The 15,341-nt window shown below is 39.3% G+C and overlaps 1 protein-coding gene across 1 annotated transcript in view; it reads left to right on the forward strand.

Moving 5' to 3' along the window:
- Positions 1 to 15,341, forward strand: part of TTN (titin) — a 253,250-nt gene that overhangs the window by 189,002 nt on the left and 48,907 nt on the right. The window contains exons 201-222 of the mRNA XM_030485587.1: positions 28 to 2,994; positions 3,099 to 3,419; positions 3,527 to 3,811; positions 4,011 to 4,310; positions 4,649 to 4,951; positions 6,017 to 6,292; positions 6,405 to 6,704; positions 6,795 to 7,097; positions 7,328 to 7,627; positions 7,753 to 8,040; positions 8,133 to 8,429; positions 8,512 to 8,814; positions 8,906 to 9,211; positions 9,996 to 10,283; positions 10,396 to 10,686; positions 10,781 to 11,068; positions 12,252 to 12,842; positions 12,940 to 13,044; positions 13,538 to 13,735; positions 13,821 to 14,117; positions 14,257 to 14,844; positions 14,936 to 15,238. Of these exons, the coding sequence (XP_030341447.1) occupies positions 28 to 2,994; positions 3,099 to 3,419; positions 3,527 to 3,811; positions 4,011 to 4,310; positions 4,649 to 4,951; positions 6,017 to 6,292; positions 6,405 to 6,704; positions 6,795 to 7,097; positions 7,328 to 7,627; positions 7,753 to 8,040; positions 8,133 to 8,429; positions 8,512 to 8,814; positions 8,906 to 9,211; positions 9,996 to 10,283; positions 10,396 to 10,686; positions 10,781 to 11,068; positions 12,252 to 12,842; positions 12,940 to 13,044; positions 13,538 to 13,735; positions 13,821 to 14,117; positions 14,257 to 14,844; positions 14,936 to 15,238 (9,498 nt within the window). The remainder of the gene's footprint in view (positions 1 to 27; positions 2,995 to 3,098; positions 3,420 to 3,526; positions 3,812 to 4,010; positions 4,311 to 4,648; positions 4,952 to 6,016; positions 6,293 to 6,404; positions 6,705 to 6,794; positions 7,098 to 7,327; positions 7,628 to 7,752; positions 8,041 to 8,132; positions 8,430 to 8,511; positions 8,815 to 8,905; positions 9,212 to 9,995; positions 10,284 to 10,395; positions 10,687 to 10,780; positions 11,069 to 12,251; positions 12,843 to 12,939; positions 13,045 to 13,537; positions 13,736 to 13,820; positions 14,118 to 14,256; positions 14,845 to 14,935; positions 15,239 to 15,341) is intronic.

The following is a 15,341-nucleotide window of genomic DNA, read 5'->3' on the forward strand; positions in this document are numbered from 1 at the left end:
GTAATTTCTATTTTTCTCTAATTTCAGTACCTCCATCTGTGGACCTAGATGTGAAATTAATTGAAGGTCTTGTTGTTAAAGCTGGCACCACAGTAAGACTTCCTGCGATTATGAGAGGTGTGCCAGTTCCCACTGCAAAATGGGTTACTGATGGCATTGAAATTAAATCAGATGGCAGACACAAGATTGAGACTGACAATTATTCAACTGTACTTACCATCAAAGACTGTATAAGGAAAGATACAGGAGAATATCTACTCACAGTATCTAATGCAGCTGGAAGCAAAACTGTTGCTCTACATCTTACAGTTTTGGATGTTCCTGGCCCACCAACTGGTCCTATTAATATTCTTGAAGTAACACCAGAACATATGGTTATTTCTTGGCGCCCTCCTAAAGATGATGGTGGGAGTCCTATAATAAATTATATTGTTGAGAAACGTCAATCAAAGAAAGAAACTTGGGGATTGGTTAGCTCTGGAACAAGTCACACAAAAATTAAGATTCCACGACTGCAGAAAGGCTGTGAATATATTTTCCGTGTCCGGGCAGAAAATAAGATAGGCATTGGTGCACCACTTGATTCAGAACCAACAGTTGCTAAACATATGTTTGATCCACCATCACCACCTGGTAAACCAACTGTTTGTGATATTACAGAAAATGCTGCAACAGTGTCGTGGACCCTACCAAAATCTGATGGTGGAACTCCAATAACTGGTTATATACTTGAACGACGGGAAGCGTCTGGTAAATGGGTGCGTGTCAATAAGGCACCAATACTCGATATGAAATACAGAGTCACCGGTCTTTTTGAAGGCAACACATATGAATTCAGAGTTTTCGCAGAAAACATGGTGGGCTTAAGCAAACCATCTCCAAGCTCTGATCCAATAAAAGCCTCACGTCCTATCACTCCTCCTGGACCACCTATAAATCCAAAACTAAAAGACAAAACCAAAGAAACAGCTGATCTTGTATGGACAAAGCCCCTCAAAGATGGTGGCAGCCCGATCCTGGGATACATTGTAGAATGTCAGAAAACTGGAACTACGCAGTGGAATAGGATTAATAAGGATGAACTCATTAGACAATGTGCTTTCAGAGTACCTGGGTTAATAGAAGGAAGTGAATACAAATTCCGAATAAAAGCTGTCAACATTGTGGGAGAGGGAGAACCAAGAGAACTGGCAGAAACTGTGCTTGCAAAAGATATTCTTTCTCCTCCAGAAGTAAGCCTAGATGTGACCTGTCGAGACATAATTACTGTCCGAGTGGGCCAAACAATCCGTATTACTGGTAAAGTAAAAGGCAGGCCAGATCCTGACATAACATGGTCTAAAGATGGCAAAATACTAGTCCAAGAAAAACGTGTTGAAATAGTCCAAGATCTACCTAATGTTGAACTACAAGTGAAAGAAGCCAAAAGATCTGATCATGGCAAATATATAATAGCAGCTAAAAACAGCTGTGGACATGCTCAAGCTTTTGCTGTCATTAATGTACTTGACAGACCTGGACCATGTCAGAACCTGAAAATAAGCTATGTCACAAAAGATTCTTGTATGATCGCTTGGGAGAGTCCAGTGGATAATGGTGGCTCTGAAATTACAAATTACATAGTAGAGTGCCGTCAACCAAACCAGAGAGGGTGGTCAATTGTCTCCTCTGATATCACTAAACGATTAATAAAGGCAAATCTTATAGAGAACCGTGAATACTTCTTCAGAGTTTGTGCAGAAAACAAAATAGGTCCAGGTCCTTGCATTGAGACCAAAACTCCTATCCTTGCCATCAATCCTATTGACAAGCCTGGAGAACCAGAAAATCTTCACATTGCAGAGAAAGGAAAGACATTTGTATATCTGAAATGGAGAAGGCCAGATTATGATGGTGGAAGTCCCAATTTAAGTTACCATGTTGAGAGAAAACTGAAAGATTCAGATGAATGGGAAAGGGTTCACAAAGGCAGCATTAAGGAAACACACTACATGGTAGACAAATGTATTGAAAATAAGATTTATGAATTCCGAGTTCAAACCAAGAACGAGGCAGGTGAAAGTAACTGGGTAAAAACAGGTGAAGTTGTTGTGAAGGAAGATTTGCAGAAACCAGTTCTAGACTTAAAGTTAAGCGGGGTTCTAACTGTGAAAGCAGGTGACACAATTAGAATTGAGGCTGGAGTCAGAGGAAAACCACAGCCTGAAGTTGTATGGACAAAAGACAAAGATGCCACAGATCTAACTAGATCTCCAAGAGTCAGTATTGAAACAACGTCTGACACGTCTAAGTTTGTTCTCACAAAATCAAGGCGTAGCGATGGTGGGAAATATGTGATCACTGCAACTAACACAGCTGGTAGTTTCGTAGCATACGCTACTGTTATTGTCTTGGATAAACCAGGTCCTGTAAGAAACTTGAAAGTCACTGACATTTCAAGTGATAGATGTACTGTTACTTGGGACCCTCCAGAAGATGATGGTGGTTGTGAAATACAGAACTACATCCTGGAAAAATGTGAAAGCAAGCGTATGGTTTGGTCTACATACTCTTCCTCTGTCTTAACAAACTATGCAAATGTGACACGCCTCATTGAAGGTAATGAATATATATTCAGAGTTCGTGCAGAGAATAAAATGGGCACTGGTCCACCAACAGAAACGCACCCAATTATTGCAAAAACAAAATACGATAGACCTGGACGACCTGACCCTCCAGATGTCACAAGAGTTAACAAAGAAGAGATGACTGTAGTTTGGAATCCACCAGAATATGATGGTGGCAAATCAATTACAGGATACATTTTAGAGAAGAAAGAGAAACGATCACTGAGATGGGTTCCTGTTACTAAGACTGCAATCCCAGAAAGACGCAAGAAGGTTACTAATCTCATCCCTGGTCATGAATATCAGTTCCGTGTCAGTGCTGAAAATGAAGTTGGACTTGGAGAACCAAGCTTGCCGTCAAGACCTGTAGTAGCTAAAGACCCAATAGGTATTATACTGCTGTATTCTGCTGCTTTTTTTTTTTAATGTTAACATTACAGATTGCTAAATTGCACAACTGTGTTCTTATTTGTAATTTTTATTGTCTTTCAGAGCCACCTGGTCCTCCCACAAACTTGAGAGTGGTCGATAGCACAAAGAGTTCCATAACCCTTGGCTGGGGAAAACCAGTGTATGATGGTGGTGCTCCAATTATTGGGTATGTTGTAGAAATTAGGCCAAAAGTTGAGGGTGCTGATCCTGAAGCAGGATGGAAACGATGCAATGTTGCTGCCCAAGTTATCCACACAGAATTTACAGCTACCAGCCTGGATGAAAACCAATTGTACGAGTTCAGAGTTTCTGCTCAAAACCAGGTTGGCCTTGGCCGACCAGCTGAACTGAAAGAAGCTGTGTCTCCCAAAGAAATACTTGGTGAGTTTTCCCATTATCTTTATGAGTATTGACATGCAAACTTTATTTGCTCTGATTTTATTTCATGTGCTAAACTGCATTTTTGTTTCTTTACTTTTCCCTTTCAGAACCTCCTGAGATTGAGTTGGATGCAAGCATGAGAAAGTTAGTCACAGTCAGGGCAGGATGCCCTATTAGACTTTTTGCCATTGTTAGGGGTCGCCCAGCACCAAAAGTCACCTGGAGGAGAATGGGTGTTGATAACGTTATCAGAAAAGGACAAGTTGATCTGGTTGACACTATGGCCTTCTGTGTCATTCCCAATTCAACACGTGATGACTCAGGCAAATATTCATTGACACTTGTTAATGCAGCTGGAGAAAAGGCTGTATTTGTGAACGTCAGAGTCCTGGGTAAGTAATGAGAGAAATACCCCTAGGCAATTTTTTAACTATATTAAATCTGTAATAAAAATTGCAGGAATTTTTATTACCCCAGTTTTTGAGCACAACTGTATCATCAGCTAACACTAACTCCCCCTGTATAGGAAGCTGTTAGTCCCCTTTAATTTTAGCTTATTACAGACTAGCATAAATTGAAATTTCTTTACAGATACTCCTGGACCTGTGTCAGACTTCAAGGTTTCAGATGTCACTAAGATGTCATGCCATCTTTCATGGGCACCTCCAGAGAATGACGGTGGTAGCCCAGTGACTCATTACATCCTGCAGAAACGTGAGGCTGACAGGAAGACCTGGGGAACAGTCACTGCAGAACTGAAGAAAACTAGTTTCCAAATAGCTAATCTTGTAGCCGGAAATGAATATTACTTTAGAGTAGCAGCAGTGAATGAATATGGATCAGGTGTTCCAAGTGACATACCAAAACCAGTTCTAGCATCAGATCCCTTAAGTAAGTATGCATTTACACACATTTTGTATTTTCTTTCTAATTTTATTAAGATTTTGTAACTTTTAGAAAGTTAGTGTTTCTAAATTGGACAATGTCATTAACTACTCAATGATAAACATTAATATTTCTGTGTCAGTTTCTTTCAAATAATACAATCTATGAATATAGTACCTTTGCAATTATTAAGAATTTTGTTCTTTTTCATATTGTCCTTGTGGAGTTAGCATGGATAACGTCCAATAATTCAACAAATATTCAATAGTCAGAAAATCTTGAAAATTCAATGTTTAATGTGTTTGGTGTTTTTTTTTTTTTTTTAATTTCTTTCCTCCTGAAAGGTGAACCTGATCCACCACGAAAACTTGAAGTTACTGAAATTACGAAGAATAGTGCTACTTTAGGCTGGCTGCCACCATTGCGTGATGGAGGCTCTAAAGTTGATGGGTACATTGTTAGCTACAAAGAAGATGACCAACCAGCAGATCGCTGGACAGAATATTCAGTTGTTAAAGATCTCTCCATTGTTGTAGCTGGTCTGAAAGAGGGAAAGAAGTACAAGTTTAGAGTGGCAGCTAGAAATGCCGTAGGAGTAAGTTTGCCAAGAGAAACGGAAGGAGTATTTGAAATTAAAGAACAACTCAGTAAGTAACAATCTAAATACTATCTGTGTTGTAATATTCTGCTTTACTAATGAAATGAGGAAGAATTCTAGTTCATTGAGTGAGTCCCAGAAAGACATATGCTCTATGAGGTCATCTGGAGGATTATGTTTGACTGTATTGAATATTTTGAAAAATTAGAAAGGATGAGGGTTGACCACTAATTCAGAATTATTAGAGAATTTTGCAAGTGTGGTTTCAGTTGGAACCAGAAGATAGGAACTAAGGACAAATAAAAATGTCTTCAGTGAACTTAAAATGAAGGAGAAAAAGTGTCAAAGTGGTAGTTTGAGAGATAAATGGGGCCAAAAGTGGGACCTGTTTTAAGATAAAACAAGTTGTTTATATTGTAGAGTTGGTTGAGAATGTAAAGCAAAAGGGAGGGAGGACAGGTTGGCCTAATTAAGGTGTCAGGGTCCCTGAGGCAGAGAAACATGTAGGGGTAAGGGGCAGATGAGAAGAGCCTTCTTTATTTGTGACAATGAAAGAGGAAGGTACAGAGCAAAAGACAATGAAAACTAGCCAGTAGCAGGAAGCAAAGTGCATACTGCCAAGTTTATTTTGGAAGAAATCTGAAAGATTTTGTACAAAAGAAGTAGAAGAGTAATTCAAGGGTATAAAAGGATTAAATGTGGAAATGGGTTTAGTTCAGCGAGAACTTCAGTCTTTCTTTTCTTCTCTTTCATGTTTGTCTTGTAGAAAGTCTGCAATAAGTTAGCAACGAGTTCCAGATGAGGAATTATGTGCCGTGCATTAATAGTGCAATAGCCTCTACATTAACATGTGAGAAGGCAATCCAAACTCAAAAATGTTCTCTTACAAAGTGTACGAGACCATAAAAGACCGAAATAGATATTGCCCACTGCAGAATCTCTACTTCTTCATAAGTGGAACCTAAATTAAAAATTATCAAGTCATTCCTACTGGTGTAGGAAGTCTTTCTCACTAAAGAGAGAAGCAGAGAATCTTCACATGAAAACATAAGAAAAAGTAAATTAATATGTCACAGAAGTTGAATTTATATGTCTGTATGTGATTTTCTTTCAGTCCCACCTAAGATTCTGATGCCTGATCATGTTCACATCAAAGCTGGAAAGAAACTGAGAATTGAAGCTCATGTATATGGGAAGCCTCAGCCAGTTTGTAAATGGTTGAAAGGAGATGAAGATGTACTTACATCCAGTCGCCTTGCTGTACATAAAGCAGAAAAGTCTTCTGTTCTTATCATTAAGGATGTGACTAGAAAAGATTCTGATTTTTACACTCTTACTGCAGAAAATAGCTCTGGTACTGATAGTCAGAAAATCAGAGTGATAGTTATGGGTATGTTTCTTTTGATTATTTTTAAACCTAGCTTTATACAAAACTAGTTTTAGTATATTCCAGTGGTTTCTATTTTCTTTCATCCCTTGTTTCTTAATATATTTTTGCACAGATAAACCAGGCCCACCACAGCCTCCATTTGATATTTCTGAAATAGATGCAGATGCTTGCACTCTTGCATGGCATATACCTCTCGAAGATGGTGGCAGTAACATTACGAACTATGTAGTTGAGAAATGTGATGTAAGCCGAGGAGACTGGGTAACAGCTTTAGCTTCTGTCACAAAGACAAGCTGCAGAATTGGAAAACTGATTCCTGGAGAAGAGTATATGTTCCGTGTTCGTGCTGAAAATCGTTTTGGGATTTCTGAGCCACTTACTTCTGGCAAGATGATTGCAAGGTTCCCATTTGGTATGTGAATTTTTGATAGCAGCATTTCTCTTTTTAATCCTCCTAGTAAGAAAGCATGTGATTGATACCTATCTTTGTATTTCTTTCTAGATGTTCCTAGTGAACCAAAGAATGCACGTATTACCAAGGTCAATAAGGACTGCATTTTTGTTGCTTGGGATAAACCAGATAGTGATGGAGGCAGTCCAATCACAGGTTATCTCATTGAGCGCAAAGAAAGAAACAGTTTACTGTGGGTGAAAGCTAATGACACAGCTGTGCGCTCCACTGAATACCCTTGTGTGGGGCTCATCGAAGGCCTTGAGTATACGTTCAGAATTTATGCATTGAATAGAGCTGGAGCAAGTAAACCTAGTAAACCAACTGAGTTTGTCACAGCAAGAGCACCAGTCGGTAAGCAAAACACACCAATAAATAGCAAGAGACTACTGTTTTTATGGTCATTTTCAATATACCTTCAACTCCTTATGATCTTCAGTTTCCCCTTATGTTTATATTTTCATGTTTACCGTGAGTGCACTGTGTGGGTATGCTGTAAATAGGATCCAGTATTATTAAAGCTATTTTTTCATATGTTAGCTTTTTTTGCAAAACAGATTATAACGTGATCTTATTTGCCTTAGATCCCCCTGGAAAACCTGAAGTTATTGATGTCACTAAGAGTACTGTTTCACTGATATGGACAAGACCAAAACATGATGGTGGTAGCAAACTTATTGGCTACTTTGTTGAAGCTTGCAAATTACCTGGTGATAAGTGGGTTCGGTGCAATACAACTCCACATCAAATACCATTAGAAGAGTATACAGCTACTGATTTAGAAGAAAATGCTCAATATCAATTTAGAGCAATTGCTAAGACAGCAGTTAACATTAGCCGACCTTCTGAGCCTTCTGATCCAGTGACCATTCATCCAGAAAATGGTAAGAAATGCAAAAGCATTTGAGAACTCTGATAAAAGTCTGTGCATGTTGAACTCACCCTCATGTGAAGAATGACATGTTTATATATTACTAGATTGATTAACTCTTGGTCTTTTTCCTTTCAGTTCCCCCCAGAATAGAATTGGATCTGTCTATGCAATCACAGCTTACAGTAAAAGCTGGAACTAATGTGCGTCTGGAGGCAAATGTATATGGCAAGCCAATGCCAGCAATTAGCTGGAAGAAAGATGGAGAAATTTTAAAGCCATCTGAAGGTGTTAAGATCACCGCTAAGAGAAATCTTGCTACAGTTGAGTTGTTCAGTGTTAGCAGGAAGCAAACAGGAGACTATACTATTACCGCTGAAAATGCAAGTGGAACTAAGTCAGCAACCATTAAGCTTAAAGTACTTGGTAAGCTAAAGACTGTCTGTTAATAAATACATTTTTAGTTAAATGATAAAGCAAGAGATAGAGCTATAACAATGTGATGTCATTTTTTCTAGATAAGCCTGGTCCACCGGCCTCCGTTAAAATCAAACATATGTATGCAGATCGTGCAATGCTTTCTTGGGAGCCTCCTCTGGAAGATGGAGGTTCAGAAATTACTAATTACATTGTAGACAAGCGTGAAACAAGCAGACCAAACTGGGCCCAAGTCAGTGCCAATGTACCCATTACGAGTTGCACAGTGGAGAAACTTATTGAAGGACATGAGTATCAGTTCCGCATATGTGCTGAAAACAAATATGGTGTTGGAGACCCTATCTTCACTGAACCAGCAGTTGCTAAGAATCCATATGGTAAGTCCTGTGTGAGACAGCTTAATTGTTTTTCTGTGTATACTTATGAATGTGAATATAACTTCCAAATAAATCTTCACAGATGTACCTGGACCTTGCGATCCACCAATAATTAGCAATGTAACAAAAGACTTCATGACTGTTAGCTGGAAGCCACCAGCTAGTGATGGTGGATCACCAATAACTGGTTATATGCTTGAGAAGCGTGAAACTAAGGCTCTTAACTGGACAAAGGTAAACAGAAAGCCTGTCATTGAAAGAACTGTTAAGGCTACTGGACTCCAAGAAGGAACAGAATATGAGTTCCGGGTGATAGCGTTGAATAAGGCTGGACCTGGCAAGCCTAGCGCACCATCTAAAGCAGTGTATGCTCGTGATCCTCAATGTAAGCTAAAAGCCTCAGATATTTTCCATGGTTATTTCTAAATACTTTTGTACAGCATTTGGTACAATAACTTTGTTATTTTAATTCTCAGATCCTCCTGGCCCACCAGCTTTCCCAAAAGTGGTTGATACTACTCGTAATTCAATAAGCCTGTCATGGAGTAAACCAGCATATGATGGAGGAAGTCCTATTATTGGTTATCTAGTAGAAGCAAAAAGAGCTGACACAGACAACTGGGTCAGATGCAACCTACCCAAGAATTTACAGGCTACACGATTTGTGGTAACAGGGCTGATAGAAGATACAGAGTACCAGTTCCGCGTTTATGCTGTCAATAAGATTGGATACAGTGATCCAAGCGATGTTCCTGATAAACACACTGCCAAAGACATTTTAAGTATGTTCACTGAAAACAAATTACCTTGTTAACTTCTGCTTGAATTCATGGGATAAGTTCCAAAGACAGGGTTTGTCACAGATCACAGAAGCAGGTTAATTTTGAATTTTCTCAAAAAATGTAGGCTAAAAGTGGCTAATTTGGAAAAGAATAGGGCAGTTAGGAACTGAGTAGAATCTGACTCGTGTCTGCTTTTTTTCTTTTGTATGCTAGATACATTTCTGACTCCTAATTTGGATCCTCAAGAATTTTTTCTTTCTCTAATCCTAAAATTAGACTTTTCAGATCTCACTTCTGTTCTTAAAACTTATATTCTTATTCAAGTCTTCTAAATAATTTGAAGCAAAGATTATTATTCTAAGCATCTGTGTGACACACCATTTAACTGTATGACACCTACTCCATAAAAGCCATGCTGGCTTCTGTATGCATTTTGTTGTATGTGAAAAGCATTGCTACCCAGAACTGTCTTGATTCAAGATAAGCAGTACAATCCAGGAGGCTTTGAAACTCCTTTGAATTCTAGAGGAACTATGAGACTTCTTCATATGATAGGTAATATAAATGGTGGAAAAGGTAAAAAAAAAAAGTTAAATCAGTGCAAAAAAATGCCAAGTTTGCCGATGATCCTGAAACAGGAGTCAGGACAGTAAATCAATTACATCATTACAGGCATGAGAACAAGTTGGTGAAATGCCAGTAAAGAGGGACTTTTTGTCACAGTAACTTTTGTGATAGTCTTAAAGAATATGTTTTAATTGCATGTTTTTTGTTAAACACACAGTTCCTCCTGAAGGAGAACTTGATGCAGAACTAAGGAAAGTCCTTGTGTTGCGTGCTGGAGTCACAATGAGACTTTATGTGCCAGTAAGAGGACGTCCACCTCCAAAGATTACATGGTCTAAAGTGGGTGCCAACCTAAGAGACAGACAAGGATTGGATATCAAGTCAACTGATTTTGATACCTTCCTGCGCTGTGAAAATGTAAACAAATATGATGCTGGAAAATACGTCCTCAGTCTGGAGAACAGCTGTGGCAAAAAGGCGTACACTATTGTTGTAAAAGTCCTTGGTAAGTGTCAGGTTTTTCCCCATTGTGGTATATTTGTAACTTTTAACCATGTTTTTGGTTGGTTGGTTTTGTTATTTACTAGATCAAATGTGGGGTTCTTGTGTGTATCTAGATACTCCAGGCCCTCCAATTAACCTGATTGTAAAGGAAGCATCTAAGGATTCTGCCTTCATTACATGGGAACCTCCACTAATAGATGGTGGCAGTCCAATCACAAATTATGTCGTTGAAAAACGTGATGCAGAAAGAAAGTCATGGTCCACAGTAACAACAGAATGTCCAAAGACAAGCTGCAGGATAACTAACTTAGAAGAAGGCAAATCCTACTTCTTCAGGGTTTTTGCTGAAAATGAATATGGCATTGGTGACCCCTGTGAAACTCGTGATGCTGTTAAAGCTTCTGGTAAGAAAAATTAATCCATTTTGCCTATTTTGGTATTCGGATAATTTTTATTTTTAGCTCAAATGGACACTTACTGTGTTTTTTGTCCTTCTAGAAACACCTGGACCAGTTGTGGACCTAAAAGCTTCAGCGGTAACAAAATCATCATGCAATTTAGTATGGAAAAAACCTATCAGTGACGGTGGAAGCCGTATCTTTGCATATGTTGTCGAGGTCCTGATTGGTGAAGATAAATGGCAAGAAGTCATGCGGGCAAAGAACCTCCATTTTTCAATGAGAGACCTAAAAGAAGGACAAGAATACACTTTCAGAGTGAGAGCCCAAAATGATGCTGGATATGGAACCCCAAGAGAGCTTACAATTGTGGCAAGAGATGATGTTGGTAAGAAGCAAGATCATTAATTCAGTGCTTCACTTACCCAAATTATATTTCTTTTTGTGGTGGATTGACCCTGGCTGGATACCAGGTGCCTACCAAAGCTGTTCTACCACTCCCCTTCCTCAACTGGACAAGGGAGAGAAAATATAGCAAAAGGCTTGTGAGCTGAGATAAGGACAGAGATCACTCACCAATTACCATCATGGGCAAAACAGACTTGACTTGGGGAAAAAAGTTCGATTTAGTACTCATCAAATCAGAGTAGGATAATGAGAAATAAAACCAAATCTTAAAAACACCTTCCCCCCGCCCCTCCCTTATACCTGGGCTTAACTTTACTCCTGAATTCTCTAACTCCTCCCGCCAAGGGGTGCAGGGAGAGGGGAATGAGGGTTGTGGTCAGTTCATCACACATTTCTGCCACTCCTTCCATCTCAGAGGGAAGACTCCTCACACTCTTCCTCCACTGCTCCAACATGGGGTCCCTCCCATGGAAGACAGTTCTCCACTAACTTTTCCAATGAGACTCCTTCCCATGGTCTGTAGTTCTTCACAAACTGCTCCAGTGTGGGCCTCTGCCACAGAGTGTGGTCCTTCAGGAACAGACTGCTCCAGTGTGGACCGCCTGTGGGGTCATAAGTCCTGCAGCAACTTGCTCCAGCATGGGCTCCTCTCTCCATGGGGCACAGGTCCTGCCAGGAGCGTGCTCCAGTGCGGGCTTCCCATGGGGTCACAGTCTCCTTTGGGCATCCACCTGTTGCGTCCTCCATGGGCTGGGTGCAGGTGGATATCTTGGCATCTGCATAGCTGTTTCTCTCACATATTCTCACTCCTCTCTCTCCAGCTGCAATTGCTCCTACAGAGTAACTTTTTTTACCCTTCCTAAATACATTATAGAGGTGTTACCACCATTGCTGATGGGCTTAACCGTGGCCAGTGGTGCGTTTGTCTTGGAGCTGGCTGACATTGGCTCTATCAGACCTAGGGGAAGCTTCTAGCAACTTCCCACAGAACCAACCCCTGTAGCCCCACACACTACCAAAACCTTGCCATGCTAACCTGATACAATTTTATGCTTACTGTCATTACTATGCATACATACAAATCAGATGCCTTTTAAACAGCATCTTAATTTTATCACGGAGTTTATGCATAGTTGAATAATTGGTTTCTCTTATTTTTATAGTGGCACCTGATCTTGATTTAAGAGATCTACATGATTTGTGCTATACAGCTAAAGAGGGTAGCAATTTCCGTCTTAAAATCCCAATTAAAGGCAAGCCTGTCCCAGCAGTAACTTGGAAGAAAGGTGAAGACCAGGCACTTACTGAAAGTGGAAGAGTTGCATTTGAATCTACAGCAGTTAACACTACACTTGTGGTACATGACTGCCAGAAAGCTGATGCTGGAAAATACACCATAACTCTGAAGAATGTTGCTGGCAGCAAGGAAGGCACTATTTCTGTGAAAGTTGTTGGCAAACCTGGCATACCAACAGGTCCAGTGAAATTTGAAGAAGTCACAGCTGATGCCATAACCTTAAAGTGGGGCCCTCCAAAAGATGATGGTGGTTCAGAAATCACTAACTATGTTCTAGAGAAGAGAGATAATGTAAACAATAAATGGGTGACTTGTGCCTCCGCAGTACAGAAAACCACATTTAGAGTTACAAGGCTTCATGAAGGAAATGAATATACATTCAGGATCAGGGCTGAAAACAAATATGGAGTAGGTGAAGGTCTTAAATCTGACCCTGTCATTGCAAAACATCCATTTGGTAAGTATCTGTTATAATTTTCAAAATTAAAAAAACCCCATGGTTTAGGGGTGATATTTGTTTTTAATGTTTCTTCATTTTTTTAAATATTGTTTAGACGTTCCAGATGCTCCTCCACCTCCCAACATTGTTGATGTTCGGCATGACTCTGTAGCTTTAACTTGGACTGACCCAAGAAGAACTGGGGGTTCACCAATCACAGGTATATCCCCAAAAGCCTCCCTAGTATTTCAGTTCTTAATAGGTCTTTCTCTCTTTCAAAGGGTAAGATAAAACTACCAGGTGTTTATGCTTTAAATTGATTGATTGATTAATTGATGGTTTTACTGTTTTACTGCCCAGTTTTTCTCTATGATGAACTTTTTAAAACTTTAGATTTTCAATTAAAAGTCAGGAAAAGACTAACTGAGAAACAACATTTTTGCACAGGGCCAAAATGTCTAAAGAAAGAAAACCAAACTCACCTATATCTTACATTACTTGTGCCCTTAAAGTTAGCAATTTGCATTTATAAACATCTCATTGTTGCAATTACATGCATCTGTAATGTATGTCCACATCCATTTCTTAATCTGTTTTTCAGTGTTCTCTTGCACAATGCCTATGTGACAGGCAGTATGATGTGTCACAGTGCTGTGAGAAATGAAGATTTCTAGAAAACCCCTCATATTTTAATCACACCTTTTATTTTCTAGGTTATCACATTGAAGTCAAAGAAAGAAATAGTCTTCTGTGGAAGAGAGCAAATAAAACACCAATAAGGATGAAAGATTTCAGAGTGACAGGATTAACTGAAGGTCTGGAATATGAATTCAGAGTAATGGCAATCAATATGGCTGGAGTAGGTAAACCAAGTCTACCATCTGAACCAGTTGTGGCACTTGATCCTATTGGTAAGTCATCAAGAGAATAAAAAAGCAAATTCTGAAATTTGAAATAAGTTTTGTTTGACAACTATTTATTATTTTTTTCTTCTAGATCCCCCTGGGAAACCTGAAGTTATTAATGTAACCAGGAACTCAGTAACACTCATTTGGACAGAACCAAAATATGATGGTGGACATAAGTTAACTGGTTATATTGTTGAAAAGCGTGATTTACCTTCAAAGAATTGGACAAAAGCTAATCATGTGAATGTTCCAGACTGTGCATTTACTGTAACTGACCTCATTGAAGGCTCCAAATATGAGTTCAGAATTAGAGCAAAAAACACTGCTGGAGCTATCAGTCCTCCATCTGAACCCACAGAAACTATAATATGCAAGGATGAGTATGGTATGTAGATGGCATTAAAAATTTAGAATTTTATTTGAATAACTAATACAATATCATCTTTTCTTTCTTTTTTTTCTTTTTTTCTTTTTCTTGCCTGTTTTCTTATTATAACGTTTGGGGTTTTCTGTTTGTTTGACAGAGGCACCAAGCATTGTTATCGATCCTACTTTGAAGGAAGGTTTAACAGTAAAAGCAGGGGACACCATTACAGTGTCTGCTATTAGTATCCGTGGCAAACCACCTCCAACTTCAGCATGGTCAAAAGCTGGAAAAGATTTTAGACCTTCAGAGCTGGTGCACATTGAAACCACACCAACTTCTTCTACTCTATCTGTCAAATACGCAGCCAGAAAAGATTCTGGAGAATACACAATTACTGCAACCAATCCTTTTGGCACTAAGCAGGAGAGCATACATGTGAAAGTTTTAGATGTTCCAGGACCTCCTGGACCTATTGAGATCGGCAATGTTTCAGCAGAAAAAGCGACTCTTACATGGTCACCTCCTGCAGAAGATGGTGGATCACCAGTCAAATCATATGTTCTTGAAAAGAGAGAAACTAGCAGACTGCTCTGGACATTGGTTGCTGAAAATATTGAAAGCTGCAGGCATGTTGTTAGCAAGCTCATTCAAGGAAATGAATATGTTTTCCGTGTCTCAGCAGTAAATCAATATGGCAAAGGTGAACCAGTACAATCAGAACCAGTTAAAATGGTGGATAGATTTGGTATGTAGAACAAGCTAAGAGGTGCTGGTGTGCTTTTATTAATCTCTGAAGACTTTATATTTGTTTTAACTAGTTTTTTCTTCCTTAACAGGTCCCCCAGGCCCTCCTGGAAAACCAGAAGTAACAAATGTGACTAAAAATACTGTCACAGTTACATGGAAAAGGCCAGTAGATGATGGTGGAAGCGAAATCACAGGTTACTATGTGGAGCGAAGAGAAAAGAAAGGTTTAAGATGGGTCAGAGCAACAAAGAAACCAGTTTCAGATCTTAGATGCAAAGTAACTGGTCTCCTGGAAGGAAATGAATATGAATTCCGTGTCAGTGCAGAAAATAGAGCAGGAGTTGGACCACCAAGTGATGCTTCAAAATCAGTCATATGCAAGGATGTTGCATGTTAGTATCATGCCTTTTCTTTTTTGGGGGTGGGTGGCATGATTAGAGAGGACATTTAGACAGTGTAAGAGTGAATTCCCGGGTAATGTAATGTTTTATCTTT

The sequence above is a fragment of the Strigops habroptila genome, chromosome 5 (genome assembly GCF_004027225.2).
Source record: "Strigops habroptila isolate Jane chromosome 5, bStrHab1.2.pri, whole genome shotgun sequence".
Taxonomy (NCBI): Eukaryota; Metazoa; Chordata; class Aves; order Psittaciformes; family Psittacidae; genus Strigops; species Strigops habroptila.